The 16,050-nt window shown below is 33.1% G+C and overlaps 1 protein-coding gene across 1 annotated transcript in view; it reads right to left on the bottom strand.

Annotated features, from left to right (window-relative positions):
- Window positions 1-311: 311 nt before the first annotated feature.
- Window positions 312-16,050, bottom strand: part of WASL (Wiskott-Aldrich syndrome like) — a 63,553-nt gene continuing 47,814 nt past the window's right edge. The window contains exons 7-11 of the mRNA XM_006910558.3: window positions 15,834-15,876; window positions 14,634-14,787; window positions 9,300-9,817; window positions 5,766-5,874; window positions 312-774 (exon numbers count right to left, since the gene is read on the bottom strand). Coding sequence (XP_006910620.1) covers window positions 713-774; window positions 5,766-5,874; window positions 9,300-9,817; window positions 14,634-14,787; window positions 15,834-15,876 — 886 coding nt within the window. The 3' untranslated portion in view covers window positions 312-712. The remainder of the gene's footprint in view (window positions 775-5,765; window positions 5,875-9,299; window positions 9,818-14,633; window positions 14,788-15,833; window positions 15,877-16,050) is intronic.

The following is a 16,050-nucleotide window of genomic DNA, read 5'->3' as shown; positions in this document are numbered from 1 at the left end:
GTGTTATATTTGCTAGAGCATAAAAGTAACTTCAGTCAAGTACAGGTATGTAAGGGCTCCTTATGATTCCAGCCTCCAAATGCCACTGCTGTACAGTAACAGGCAGTATTTCTGTAAGGTGTATGTTACCAATTTCCCGACTAGCATCTCTGCAGTGATTTTGTGTAGAGCATATTGCTAAAATTTGAGAAACTGCATCAGTGTAGTGATGTCTACAGAACTGTGCAATGTATCAGCTTCAACATTCATGTAGTATTGTGTTCAAAATGAGAGGGCTAAATAAACTAAGGTCTGCATCACTTAAAAAAGAATGTAGTGCTATACTAGATTTTAATAAGAAAATTTAGGTACAGAAAAAGTAGGGTATGAAAATAGTGTTTTCCTTCTGGCATTATAACTAAATTACACTAAGGTTTTTGTCAGTCTCACATATAATATTTAAACTCCCTTGTTGGTGGAATGAAAAATATTCACAAATTAAGTGAGCATCCTGGTGTAAACTTGCACACAATAACAGGGAGTAGCTTGGTAGAGGATTATGACAAACCTTTACAGATTAAATGAGGTATTGCACAGATTAATAAAAAAAGCAAAAAAGGCAACAAAAATATACAGCAAATTGGTAAAACATTTACATGGTAATTTTACAGAATCCATAGACAGAAAGTAGTGTTTAGTATTTCACCTTAAAAATATATATATAATATATAGATCAGTCTTCCCATTCATCATCGTCCTCAAAATCTTCTTCATCATCTTCATCCTCATCTTCATCTAGAAGAAAATCATCAACACAAATTATTAAACCCGTGTACAAATAAAATATTACAAATGGTGTTTTCTCCAATTATTCAACTTCTGAAACATAAACCATTCGATACCTGGAGGAATCTAGTTACTAAGATAGTTTAAAATGAATCTAATAAAATACATCTAAAGAATCTGATGGCGAGTTGAAGATTATAACAGGAATCAAAAGACTTAGGTTCTAGTCCTTTTAATATCTATGTTAATACATTACTGTGTTTCTTTACATGTAAAAGCATTTAGGTTGGTGTCTGAATTTTATACTGACACACTGCAAATCTAACTGCCTTCTTATATTCTTCACATGGATTCTCAAACTCAAAACTTCTAAAGTTTCATTACCTTCTCCGACCTGCTTCTCCCCTGCCACCCTATTCTAATCACCATTCTCTCAGGTGTTTAGGCCAAATTATTATTGAAATTTTTATGGATTCCTCTGTTTTCACCACCTTTCCACATCTAATCCACATCCAGTCCTTTTTACCACTTTCACTGATACTCCATACCACCATCATATCTTGCTTAGATTATTGTAATTCCATACTCCATTTGTCCTAGAGCAAATGGAGTGATACTTAAATTCTATGTTTTAAAAATAATATGTTTCTATCCTTTTTTAAGTCCTGGGGCTGACCACTGTTCTTTGAATGAAATCTGATGTGTTATCTCATTCTACAAGACTTGCAGACATTCTTACATGATTTGCCCAGTTATTGTCTCCCCACCTGCCAAAACTTTTCTCATAATGCTCTCTCCTTCAAGTCACTGTTTCTAGATGCCTAATCTTCTTTCTGCCACTTAAACATGCTGAGTTTGTTCTTGTTGTAGAGCTTTTGCAGTAGCTATTCCTTCTTTCTGGCTAAGTTTTCTCGTCATTTAGGTTCACTCAAAAATCACTTCCTCAGAGAGGCCTTTCCTGATCATCCTATGTAAAGCATAGCCCTCTCCCCACAATCGGTAACATTTCCATTTTATTTTCCTCACGACAAGCACCGCTACCTAAAATTTTCCTATTTTGTGTACAGATGTCTTCACACTAGAATATAAGCTCCATGACAGCAGAGACTTTGCCTGTCTTATTTATCACTGAATCCTTAGCATTAGAACAGTGCTTAAGCTGTTCAATAAATAGCTGTTGAGTGAATGAATATTTAGATGTTATCAAATTTTATAAGCATTCTTCTGTATTACACTAACTTTCTATAATTACTGACCCTTTAAAAAACTATAGCCCTCATAAAACCCTGAAAGGCCAAGTTTGTAAGTAAGACAGTAGCTGAGCAACTCACTTGCTAATTAATACTTTAGCCATTAGAACTGAATACATGACATATACGTGGGCTAGAGGTACAGAAGACAGAATAATCTTCCCCCCCACCCCCATAAAATAGATTGTTTGAAGGCTTCTACAAAGAAGAACTCGAACTCTAGTATTAGAACTTGGAAATTAATAGAAATCAAGAAGGGAAAAGATATCTTCCCCTGGATCCAAACTAAGCTTTTACTTTTATAAAAATAATAATTTTATTTAATTAAGTCTGATGGTCAGCTCTAAATTGTTACAGAATTTATTTCGAAAGGAGTTCAATCAACTTCATGCTAACCTCTGTGTTTGTTTTTCTAATAAGAGAAACAATTTGTTACCAAAAGCTTTCACTAGATGTGCTTTACAGAATTTACCTGGAGGAAGGCATCAAGTACATCTAACTATGCATGCATTTACAGAGTAACAAAGATAGGCATTTATTAGCATCTATGATAAGAAGGAAGAAGTAGCTAATAATTCTATCATCAGATTCTACCACAGGAGTAATAACAGTTAAAAGAAATGGGTCCAAAAATAAATAAAAACCAAGTTATATATTCATTATATTAGCATGGTTATAATCTTTTTAAAAACTTACTATAGGATAATATTTAGCAGAACCCTGAGGCTTCATAACAGAATGCTTTCTCATGATCATGTATCTCACAGAAATCTTACATTTCCCTCATCTGAGCTGAATGAGGACCTTTTATTTATATCTTTGACATTAGCAGCTATCAAAATTCTACCTGAACATTAGAATTTTCCATATCTGCAGTTATTTTTTTTTCTTTTCCTATTCGGCCCAAACTTTGCAGTGGTTACTCAAAATTCTCTTGCTATTTCAAGCTTTTGGCACATGACTCGACAATAAATGTTCTCTCCTTTCTGCCATTCACTGTATTAATATTCAGTGATACACTGATAGATGAGTAATTTTTTTCTGCTCTCAAAAGTGTCCTGAGTGGTGGTGCGAAGAGAGGTGTAAGCGGATAAACTATGATTTAATACATGTGTCCAAATTACTGCTGGATATTATCTGACACCCACCTAGGTCATAAAGGTAGAGAAAATATTCTACCAACAAGTATCAATTTAAGTAATCATGTTTCCACAATAATGTCAACATCAATTGCTATATCTTCAAATAACAGTTTAGCTAACTTTTTAGCACCAAACAGGTCAGAATGTCAAATTTTTCAAGAGAAAAAATTTGGTCATCTGCTGATTAGAAGAATGTAAAGTAGCAGATGAATGTTTTCTAAATAAATATTCAGAGAAGTAAAAACGTCTAGGAAAACAAAGGCCTCTTTAATAACTATCTTTAAAGTAAAGATGTAAAAATACAACCAATATACTGTTAAGCTACCAATTCCAGTTTTAATTCCAGTGACAGGAAATTCATTGACATGAAACCATAAAAGAAACAGAGCAGGTAGTCCCCAAACCCAGTCTCCAATTCTCTCCTGAACCCAATGACCCTGCTCTTTCCAGGTCACCTACTGTTGCTAAAGCTAAAGCTTAATTCCCTTTTCTCATTTTCCTAACCTATCAGAAACATTTGACCCACAGGATCACCTTATCCTCCTTCAAAAATTTCTTCACCTGGCTTCTAAGATACCGCATCCTCCAGCCCTCAGACCTTATTATACCTTCTCTGTTTACATCCACCTCTTTGCTGAGCTCATCTATCATCTAGTTCTATAACTTTAAATACCATGTAATCTTACTGACATGTAAATTTATGTTAATAGTCCAGATCTGAATACCAGACTCATAACCAAATGCCTACTCAATATCTCATTTGCATTTTTAATTATCTCAAATTTAATATTTATAAAACCAAACTCCTAACCTTTCCTCTCAAACTTGCTGCTCCTCCTAAGTCTTTGCCCAACACATTCGTGAAAATGTCACCCTTTCAGTTACTCACATTAAAAATCTTGGGAGTCAGCCTTCACTCCTCTTTTTTTTAAAACCTCACTTCTAATCCATCAGCAAACCCAGTATTTCCACATTCAAAATATAAGCAGGGTCCAACCGCTTCTCACAGGTGCTACCAACTTGATTCAAATTTCCATCACCTCTTGCTTGAATCACTCCTCTGCTAAGAACCTTCCCAGTGGTTTCCCATCACATTCATGGCCTCCAAAGCCTTAGTGCTGGCCCCTACTAACTCTCGTACTTCTTCCTAACCACTCTTTACCTCCTGCCCTTGCTCTAGCCATACTGACCTCTTTGCTGTTTCTCAACCTCAAAGACTTTGCACTTGCTATTACTGCCACCTGCACCCACTTTGCCAGTTTTCTACATGATTCACTCCCTGAACTTCTTCTAGTATTTTCTCAAATGTCACCTCAGCCTGGCCTCATCACCCCATTTCGAAATGAAGGTTCTTCCCACAGCCTATAAATCCTTGTATCTCCCTTTTCTGCTTAATTTTTGTCCTTAGTATATACCACCATTTAACACACTATGTATTTTTCTATATATTTTATTGTCTTTCTCACTAGAATGCATGAAATTCCATGAAGACAGGAATTTCTGTTTTCTTATAATTATTCCACACTAAATATTTGTGGACTGAATTAGCCTATCATATCCTTGTAACACAATATGGATACAAATACACTGATTTAAGGAAAACAAATATTGCTTAAGGATCTTAGATATCTACATCCTTAGAGAAACAAAGAGAAGGAAAATAACATTTATTGAGCACCTACTATTGGCTAGGCAACTTGGTTAGTTACATATTATTTTACTTAATCTTCACAATCCTATGACTTACGAATTCTCTCCATGTAACAAATAAGAAAATCGAGTTCCACAGAGAGTAAACGATAGATTTAGTAAGAACAAAGATCTGATTCTAGTACTTCATGCTGGAAAAGCTCTTCAGTAAACCTCAACTCCTACATCGACAAAACCCAAATCCTTGCTCTTTTTAAAAAGCAGGGTCAAGCCTGGTTAGTATTTGGATCGGAGACCACCTAGGAAGACCAGGTACTGTAGGCATAAAAAATAAGGCATTGTAAGATGACAAGGTCCTTGCAATCTGTGAGGTCAACCAAGGATTGCCTCGCCTAAAATAAACAAACAAACAAATAAATAAAGCAATATTTATTTACATGTGGTGGGCATATACTTAATAATAATCTCAGCATAGGAAGTGGTTTATTCAAGTAATTCTTTTTAGGAAATAATAAAAAAAGAGAAAAAAATTTTAAGATTCTTTAGCAGACTCCAGAAACACTGTAAATTATCTAATTTCTCAGCCAAACTCTTACAAATCAAGAAAACTTCCCGAATTTTTTACATCACAGGAATGTCAGGAATGAGACCTAGGAATCTCAAGCCTGTTTAGAGGTTGTTTGCCTAGCATTCTATCAGTATTGCCTAGTTATAGGAAACAAAATAGCCATTTTTCGAAAGCTGTCCTTTCAATTTGCATTTATAGCTGTGGTAACCTGACATCCATTCAGATAGACTAGTCACAGTGGTTGACAACTTTTAAAAATATGCCCTAGAATCCACATCAATAAGTTATTCAACAGCAGGGAAAAGCTAGCAAAGACTGAGTCATAAAATAAAAACAGCAGAACTCAAACATTCAAATTTATTTAATATACATATATACATGCTAATATACCTGAAGAATGAATGGCTTTGCTCCTTTTCTGCATCACTTCCATTAATGCACCCACAATTCCTGAAGTGGGTGCAGGTGTCGGTGGTGTAGATTCTTGGCCATCAGATACCTTGGAAAAGAAAGTTAGCAAAATTCAGTAATAAATCCTTCGCAAAAAAAATTTTGTAACCAGAAAGTGTTTTCTTAGAATCAGTTCTCATTTTAAAAGAAAAACAAAACAAAGGAAAAAACAAAAAAGCCCAGGACACGATTAAAAGAATTATTCAAGCTATATCTCCTCTCCTTTTTAATGTATAAGCCATCACTATTTTTCCAAATTTAGAGAAACAATCAAACCCTTTCCTGAATAACACATGACCTTGCAGCTGGGTTACAAACCTGGGTTTATCCCAGGACACAATACCTCAGGTAACAAAACTTTAAAACTATTATAAAGAGACATCATTTTATATAACTAAGGCAATATTTAGATTCCCAGAGTTGTTAGCTGAGAAGCACACTTAAGATACCTAAGAGCAACTGAAAAGACTTATGTTCTCCTAGAAAAATGCAGCTTTGTTAATAATTCAAAATGAATCTCCCTTCTCATGTCATATAACTTCTCTTTAAGGAGATGAGTTGGGTAGCTTTCAAAATGTACCTACCTCACAAGGCAACTATCCCTAACTAAAGTACTTCTCTCTGCTACAAAGTACATTTGGGGGAAAAAATCAATATCAAAGACTCTCATTAAAATCTAATGTCTACACAAAATTATCCTTAGTTCCAACACTCATATTAAAAAGCGAAAATACAGAAGTCGGTAGAGATTCAGGGAAAAAATACAATTTAGAAAGTACTGCTTTAAGTGCATTATGACTAATGGGCACTTGTTTACACAAACTATTCATTTTGTTAATTTTGTCTCTGGACACGTAAAGTTATTAATATCGGTATAATAAAATAAAATAGCATAGCTGTGATAAAAATTATATAAGTTTTAATACAGATAGATAAATACAACTTGAAATTCTAAATTCATTTCCCCAAAACAAATTACTTTATTAGGGCAAACTTTTCATTTTGGTCTTTACAACTCTTCTAATATTTCTTGTCTTTCTGGACTTAACAATCTTTTACTTTTAAAAATATTCAAAGTAGTTCCCAACAAGATACAGATCCACTCATTAGTATTTAAGTTTCTAGAGACCGTATATTAACTATTCCTGGTATAGAAGTGCCACAAATAAAAAAGATAACAGAAATAGTTTTAGAACTTTGAATTTCAGCATGAAGCCCTAAAAAAAGTAAAACAGTAGCAAGGAGAAACATTTCAACTCCCTCCGAGCGATCTGATAATACAAAGCAGAGAGCACTGCAGGAGCACAATGCTGTCATAAACGCGTGTTTTGAAGCACTTGGACAAGGTGTTATCTGAGGTACTATGAACGTGGACTTCAAAACGTATGTTAAGTAAGTATTTACATACTTCCTGCCAGCTTTTAAAAGTAAATGTTGTTTTATGTTAGTTATTCATCACAGACTAAATTGATGATTTATACAGAATATTTAAAGAAACATGAAGAAATTGCAAGCACAGATTGGTTATTTTTTTAAAATGAAGTAAAATTATGGACTCAGATCGCATGTATAACATGACAATAATTCACTGATTATGCACTTTACAATAATACTCCAAACGCAATCAAAAGGAAGGTGATCATTTAGGATGAATATGGCCTACTATCCTATGCTTAGAATGGAAAATGTTTTTCTCTCTAAAACATTAAAAAAGTTTTAGGAAACATTTTTGTTCTCTAAAAAGAAATTTAGAGAACAATTTACAAGGTTTTTCTTTTCTTTCTTTTTTGGTGGGGAGGTTGGGGTGGGTAAAAGTGATGGGGAGAGTAGAAATATAACTCACTGAATGTTTAAATTAAGAGGACACATTTGTATTCATTAAAAATAAAACGCTTTATTATTATCACAGAAAGAAACAAAAGTTTGTTGTAAAGAAGAGAGGAAGCAGAAAAGAGAAACAAAAAAGCAGGTTAGGAGTGGGAGATAATGGGAATGAAAGTGACGTAGGAACTACATAAATTACAAGGTAAATGTTGACAGTAAACTACTTTCAAATCTGGTATTCACCTGGGCTGTGGTCATTTTGACATGAATTTTCCCCACTAACAACTATTTAACTTCAACTGCTCCTGAGGAATCTTTAGTCTGAACTAAATGGGGAGAGGGAACAGAGATGTTTGCTCACAGGCTGATCTAAGTATCATGCTAAATGCATGTCAACAAAAGATCCAGATGATATTTGAAAAATCAGAAGTTTCTTAAATCTGTGCTATGCTAATGTTTAAATGTCTTCATTCAAATAGTGTGTTCCCTATTCATCATCATTCTCTTCCTTGCCAAAACTTCTGAGAAAGTCACCATAATTCCCTCCCGACACTGCAAAATAATTTTCAATTAAAATCTCCTTCTTACGTCTCCATTTACTGCAAAGAAAAATCTACCATCCATTACCCGTCTGAACCCCTGCATAGCTCCTCTTGAAACTGAGAGACTACATATAAAAGCCCAGAAGGAGTTGTGAATGTAGGCAGGTTAGACTCTAGGACAGGAGTTGGCAATCTACTGCCTATGGACCAAATCTAGCCTGTGCCATTTTTGTATAACAAAGCTAAAAATGATATTTACATTTTTAAATGGTTGAAAGAAAATCAAGAGCATTTGTGACATGTGGAAATTACATGAAATTCAAATTTCAGTGTCCATAAAGTTCTATAAACATGTCCACTCAGTCTATGTCTGCTGTTTTTGTGAGACAATAGCAGAGTTGAGTAGTTGTGACAGAGATCATATGGCCTACAAATCTAAAATATTTACTATCTGTTCCTTTAAAAAAAGAGTTTGCCAAATCGAAATAATCGTCTCACCAATTTGGAGAATCCAAAATTATCTACTATTGCTATCAGAAATTCTATTAGAACCCTTTCAATTTTCTGTAGTCTGATTCACCACTCATCTAAATTTCAGAACACAGAAACTTTAGAATATGGTTTCAATTCTACCAAGTTACTGATTTAAATTTATGTAGATGACTATAATTAGTTTCGAGTAGAGCTATTTTTACTTCTCCATAGTTTAATAAAGATTTTTCTTGAAATTAAAGTGTTTTATTTAAAAGTAAAGTCTAGAAAAATGAATTGTAAAAATACTGTAAAATTCCATTTATGTGAAGTTCTAAAACAGACAAATCTATGGTGATGGAAACCAAGGTAATGATCCTTTTTGGGAGGTAGACTAACTGGAAGGAGGCGTGAGGAAACTTTATGGGGTGATAATTTGATACAGAAGTATGGGCTACCCAGGTATATAGGTATAAATTTGTACACTTTATGGTATATAAAAATATCGGAAATTCACAGGTTAAAAAATGAATACCAAGAGAAAAGGGAAAAAATAAAGACTTTTCAAAGATGTCTTATAAATTAATTTAAAATTCCATTATGACATAAAAAAAAAAAAAAAGAACACGTTACTTACAGATTTCAGCTGAATACCCTGTCGTATTTGGTCTAAAAGTGCATCCCTGCCCGAGCAGGACGCTGGTCGGCTGTTCTGTTCCACTTTTTTTAGCTGAGCACCCTCTCTAATTTGATCTAAAAGAGCTGCTTTGTTTCCTGCAGTTGGAACGTGATGGTCACCATCAGAAGGGAGGCCAGGGGGAGGTGGTGGCCCTGGTGGTGGTGGAGGTGGAGGTGGTGGGGGTGGTGCCATGGACCCCGTCAACACTAGAGGTGGCGGTGGTGGTGGTGGCCCTGCAGGTGCTGAGGAGGGAAGGGCTGGAGGTGGAGGAGGGTACATCCTATTTGGCGGTGGTGGAGGGACTCCTGCGCTTGGCCTGGACGGGGGTGGCGGTGGGGGTGCGGCTGTGGGTGCTCTTGAAGGTGGTGGAGGAGGAGCGCCTCTTCCTCTGGCAGGAGGCGGAGGGGGCCCTGAGCTATGTGGAGGGGGAGGAGGGGGAGGAGGCCCTCCCCTCGATGGTGGTGGAGGTGGTGGTGCTGCAATAAAAACAGTAAAAAAGAAAGCATGTTTTTTAACCCCATAAACATCATATTGAGAAAGTAACTCACTCTAACATGTATAAAAAAATAATATGAGACCTAAAAAAAAGGGCCTCATCTTTGTGTTTTACTTTACAGAGATATATGACCACAGACAATATCTTATATTTAGGAATACTCAGCTTAAAGATCACCATCGTGTTTCTTGAAAAAAATATTATCTAAAACAACAGAATTTAGTTTTTATGTATCAGCACCACTTCTGAAGGTAAGGAAATAAACACTTTTTATATAATAACAAAAATATAATAATGAAATTAAACATTTTTGTCAATAAGCATTATTTTACATTTTAATGAAAATTAATGGATAACTTCCCTCTTTAAAGAATCAAGTATATTTAGTTGTTTTATAAAATTAATTTATATTCAGAATTAAAAAGTTAACGTAGCATAACCTATTAGAACTTATCCACAGTAATCTGAGCTAAACTCAAATATAATACTTTTTCTTTTAAAATGGAAACCTTTGTCTTCTAACTTACATTTATACTTTATGTCCTATATTTTCTATACATATAGACTATATAACAATATTACATTATATGTTATGTAAACATATATAATATGAAATATTAAATGCAATATGCTATAATAATACATAATAATATGTATAATGTCCTATATTTTCTGAAAGATGGTCAGTAATTCTAGTGATGGTATTAAGAGAGGTTGGTTGCCCAGGTGAAATGTTCAACTATTTATTCAGGAAATATGAACTATTAACAAATTGAGAATTTCTATACATTGCAAAATTAAAATTAATAAAATATTAACATTATTCTGGTAGTAATGATATTTACATTTTTATTCTACTTAAATGAAAATGTAAGATATGACAAAAAACAAATTCAAAATATGAATCTGTTACATTACTGAGGGCATAATTTTACAGACAGTATACACGAATTTATATAACAATGAACTTCCTCATTATTTCTCCATTCATTTAAAAACTGAATGGAAAAATTAACTATTTTTAGGAATAGAGAAATCCCAGACTCCATAACAGCTATCTGTATTTACTGATACAAACTATGTTACTGATGGACAGTTCTATAATCTATATAAATATAAATTCCTACCTTAATTACAAATAACAATGCAATTATACCACAGAGAAATAAAACTGCTCGCTTCAAAGAAAAGAAAATGGCATTTTCCAATTTCATTTCGGAGAATCATGGAAAACATGCTATTAAAAATATGTTATCAAGAATAATCACAAACATTAGATGAAGCATGCAGAAAGGCCAATATGCACAAGGGTATTATCTCCTGGAATACAATCTTTTATAACTATTAATAATATATAGCTGCAGAGGTTCACCTACGTAAATGTAGGCCATCATGGAGGAAGCGCCTATGATTTACTCTGAAGGCATACTGAAAGTCTGGGTGTTGTGCTAAGGTAGGCTCAATTTTCTCATTGGATCGAAAGCAAGATCTTGTATAAGATATTTTGTAATTCAAGGGCAAAACCAAGAGGATATGATATATATGTATTATGTATACTCCCTGAATAAGACAGTACCATCAAATCCTTCAAGCAGATACAAAGACTTTGTTTTAATTAGTTTAAGATTTGTATTTCAAATACCAATGATATTTGCTTAGCTAGCACTTTTATGATTCAGCTGTTTGTTAATCAAGAAGAAAAAGACCCACCCTATTCTACTACAAAAGGTATGAGTCAACCATTTCTGGTGGTTTTACTGAGGACTCTGGATCCATAATCTTTTATATGTAAAATGATATATGTCTTCAGTAGAGAGAATTAAAGTTCCTTTGATCTATATTGGAATAATTTGCAGTCTAGTTAATACCCACTTAAATAGACACTAAATCACTGCTCATGGAAAGGGAGAGCCTTAATTTTTAACGAAGAAATAGTCAGCTGCATCCAGTTTTGAGTGAGGCACAAGTTCAGCATTTCTATTATTTCTAAAAGTGACTGGAAATGGCTCTATATTTTCGTGAGGAAAATATCTATTACCAACTTTCTATTTTTATAGTATGTATTATGTCTACATAAAAAGGAAAGTACACAGAAGACATGCCATTTCCCAAGGTAAAAATGTGAGTTAAGGAATTAAAACAGGAAAGGACAGATAGCACAATGTTAGGTTTACATGCACAAAAGTCTGCTAAACAGATACCACACACTGCTATGAGAAAGTCTGATGGCCTACAGATATTCAAAACTCTAAGAGTCACAACACGGAATGAGATGACAGTACTATTCCTTAGATTAAAAAAAGTGAAAAGCATGAAACAGAAGTTACGACAAATAAAAACTGTTCTTATAATCAAAGCTCAGTTAAAAAAGAGAAAGACTGAAGCTTACAGAAATAAGTTTGTGACGGTACACTTAAAAAGACTGATAAAAATAATAAATTCAAGATCAAAATTAATATTAAGAGTAATTGGTAGATAACTCTATATGTTTGACATGAATAGAAATTATAAACAAAAATAATAAAATAATACTTAAAATAAATGTAGTCTTATAGAATTCAGGAAACATTAAAAAAAAAACTGCTCTCATGCACTGTCATCAAGATAAAGAAAACAGAAAAATGTTATTCAACAAATTAAAATTAATGGGAATACTGACAATTCCCAGAGTAGGCATTTATAGAACTGCGAATTTATGCTTATTATATAATAATAATAATAATAAACTGTGGTGCTATGGGTAAGAAGAGTTTTTAAAAATCCATAGAATTTCAATAAAATTATCTAAATTACAGATGAAATATGAGTTCTGACTCATATAGAAATAAATTTTCTTTTCACTTTAAGTATCTACGTGCCCAAAACATTAGTTTGAGTAGAGGGCAGAAAACCTCACTGGGTGTTAGATCTGGAGGCAGGATAAATGAACTCCTGCTTTTCTGAAAATAAATTCATCACAGCATGCATACTTTAGTGCACGGGTCAAATAACATCCCACATACATACCACTCCATTGTGGTGGACCTACAGAGCAGATTATTATGAATTAATGAACTTCACGCAATTGCACATATACAAAGAAAAACATAGGAAATCACAAGTCTACTTTTTATAAACCTGATTACATGATTTTACAAAATAAGTTTCAAGAGATTTGATTCAGCAGATTTTACAAATATATTTTAAAGACAACTTCATAAACTTCTCCCTCCCTAATTTTTTTTATACTTCTGAACATATATGCTCTGCCTAGAAAATATTTTCTTAAAGAAAATAACTTTTCACTTTTCCTTTAAAAAAATATACCTTTTATAAAAGCATTCTTTGGAGTCTAAAAGGTTCCGCACTGGAAGTTAGGTTCTTGAGTATTGTAAGAATTAACTTCATTTCCAAAGCATGTTTTTTAATACTCTTGTCTTTTTTGTTTTCAGGTAATTCAACTAAGGAAAGACCTTGCCTAATTTGATGTTTTAAAATCAGCTAGAATGACAAATGGTAATAATAAAGTTTAAAAAACAAACCAAATCAAGTTAATATAGTCAACTCTTAGTTACAGTATTCAGGTAAAAGGGCAGTAGTATGGATGGTCTAATAAATGTCAAGAATAATATATATTTATAAACTCAGATTGCTGAGAGAGACCCTGAGCATCATTTGGTGGTATAAAGTGAAAGTGAGTGGTAATGTGAAGAAAAGGAAAGTCAAGGAACACACAGGGGATCTAAAGATTTTCCATCATATGTACACTAACAGTGACTGTGACTTAGTACTTCTGGGAGCATTTATAAACAATAATGGTACCGTGCTCAAGATTCTTTTATTGAAAATCCACAGAATCTACATATGTAACCATTTCACAAAAACAGGTAAATTTGTATCGTATTAGTTTCAGTAGAACTAACACTGCATTTCCCCAATGGCAATTATCACAAAATACTTGTTTACATATGTTTCCACACTAAATTATAAGATTTCTGAGAGCAGAAACCACATCTTTATATTTTAATAACCTGAATAGAGACTAGTGCCGGCATAATCACGTTTACTGAATGTCAGAATGACTGAATCAAAGACTGAATGAACATCAGCAGTGAAAAAGATGTAGGTAAGTCAAATACCTAAGTTAAAATGACAGGTAAATTCTTCAGAAGAATGCTGTGATTAGCTAGAGCTTTAGTTTTGCTATACTGTCTAATATGAATATACAAAGCAGTCCCAAATAAATAAGGTGGCAAAGAAACAATTGTCATAGTGGAAAATTTAGTTACTGTATTTGCATTTTATTCTAATAATTATTAAGATAATACTAAAATAAAAAGGAGCTTTGATTTTTAAAATGTTGCAAATTATTTGTACTCTCAGATATCAAATGACAAATTTTCTGCTTTATCTAAGAAAAAATGTTTGTATTTCAAAATGCTTACAATTTACTCATTAGGTAGTGATTATATTTAAGTTACTACTTCTGAATTGTAGTAAAAGCAACTTTGTGGCTTCTAAGATTCATTAAGTAAAATATTAGACAATTGTAGTTTTTTATTCTAAAGTAGAACTGCCAGAAGATTTTGTATGGATTTACGTGAATAATAGTAATAATAAGCAAAACCTTGTCAAGTTTTCTAGATATACCAAAATAATCTAAAACATAGTACACTGGGACAAACTAATTATACATAAACTCAAACATTCTGCTTAAGGAAGGTTCACATAAATGTGTGTAGTTGTCTTCCATGAAAGTAACCTCAAGATTCAAAGGAAAAAATAGATCAGAATGCATAAATAGAAATAAAAGTTACCTTGCCTTCGTAGTTCATTTTTAACAGCTTCAACTCCTCCTGTTTTTTCAATGAAGTCATATATGACTTTTGATGTTTCTCTGTCTTTAAGCTGTGCCTCTGATATTCCACACAGATCAAAAAGATTCTTCAATTCTGGATCCAAATTATTCAGCTACAACAGATAAATAACTATTAACTATAAAATCTATCCCAATTTTTAAAAATGAGCATAATAAAATTTAATTCTCATTTGTGACCTTTCTGAAATTATTTCAAGTTTCTAAACTTTTAATATGGTTATATTATTTATATGCCAATAAACTTTCTTATAAAAAAAAGAAAAGATAAAAACAAAGAACAGATTTTATCTTTTATCTCATCTTCTTTGTTCCCTGCCTTCAAAGAGTGGGCACCTCATTCAGATTTTTCTAACCAATTCATGATTCGAACATCTTTAATGTTCACCTATTTTACCTTGTCCTAAATAAGATTTAGGTATAAATAAAAATAAATACAAAAAAAGTAAATCAATTTGAAAATATGAGGGCAAGACCTCCTTATAACCCCAAGCACCCCAGTACAGTGCCCAACATAAAGAGGCACTCAATAAATGTTTGTGGAGTTAACACTATAGCTCTAACAAAAACCACCACAGGATTTTTAACTTCAATCACAGATATTTCTTTTCAAAACAATGTTTCCAAATCCTGGTTATCTATCAAATATGAAATATCTATTACTTAGGTAACCAAAACAGAGAAATACTCTTATTTTTGCCAGCAGTTTCACCTAGCTATCTAACAGTGCTATAAATTAATGAATACTGAAATTGCCAAAAAGAATAGAAAGATCTAGATAGTTCGACAACTGGATATTCAGAATTTTATTATAGTACTTTCCCATAATTTTGACATATAGTCACCTGAAATGATCATTTAGCAGAAATAATTTTCTTCTCTTGGCTTTCAAAACACAGGATTTTACTTATACAGTACATAAAGCCAAGCCACACAAAAACTTTCTCTTTAGAGACTTAGCCATGAATGGTAGAAAAATGCTATGGTTTCAAACCTCAGTGGTATACGTACATAAACACAAGCACATTCAAATAAACACTAAAATTCAAAAAATAAATAATAAAAATAAAAATCTAAAGATAGGCCATAACATTCCCATACATTTAGAGTAATAATGTTTATGGCTTGAAAAGACACTTACATCAAAGCCAGTATTTGGATCCCAACCAACATGTCCAATGTGCCTAAAGTAGAAAAGAAAAAAAAAAGAAAGAAAAATAAAGTGCGCAAAGGACATTTAAAAATGAATACATGAAATCCAATCCACCCATGAATTTTTGGCCTTAACTAATAGTTCTCACAGACATAACCATAATCAGGGAAAAACTGTACAAGTTAGGAGACCAGGTCTAGCCCAG

This window comes from Pteropus alecto, unplaced genomic scaffold, assembly GCF_000325575.1.
Source record: "Pteropus alecto unplaced genomic scaffold, ASM32557v1 scaffold22, whole genome shotgun sequence".
Lineage (NCBI taxonomy): Eukaryota > Metazoa > Chordata > Mammalia > Chiroptera > Pteropodidae > Pteropus > Pteropus alecto.
Note: the sequence above shows the minus strand (reverse complement) of the source record. Positions and strands in the feature narration are given on the sequence as shown.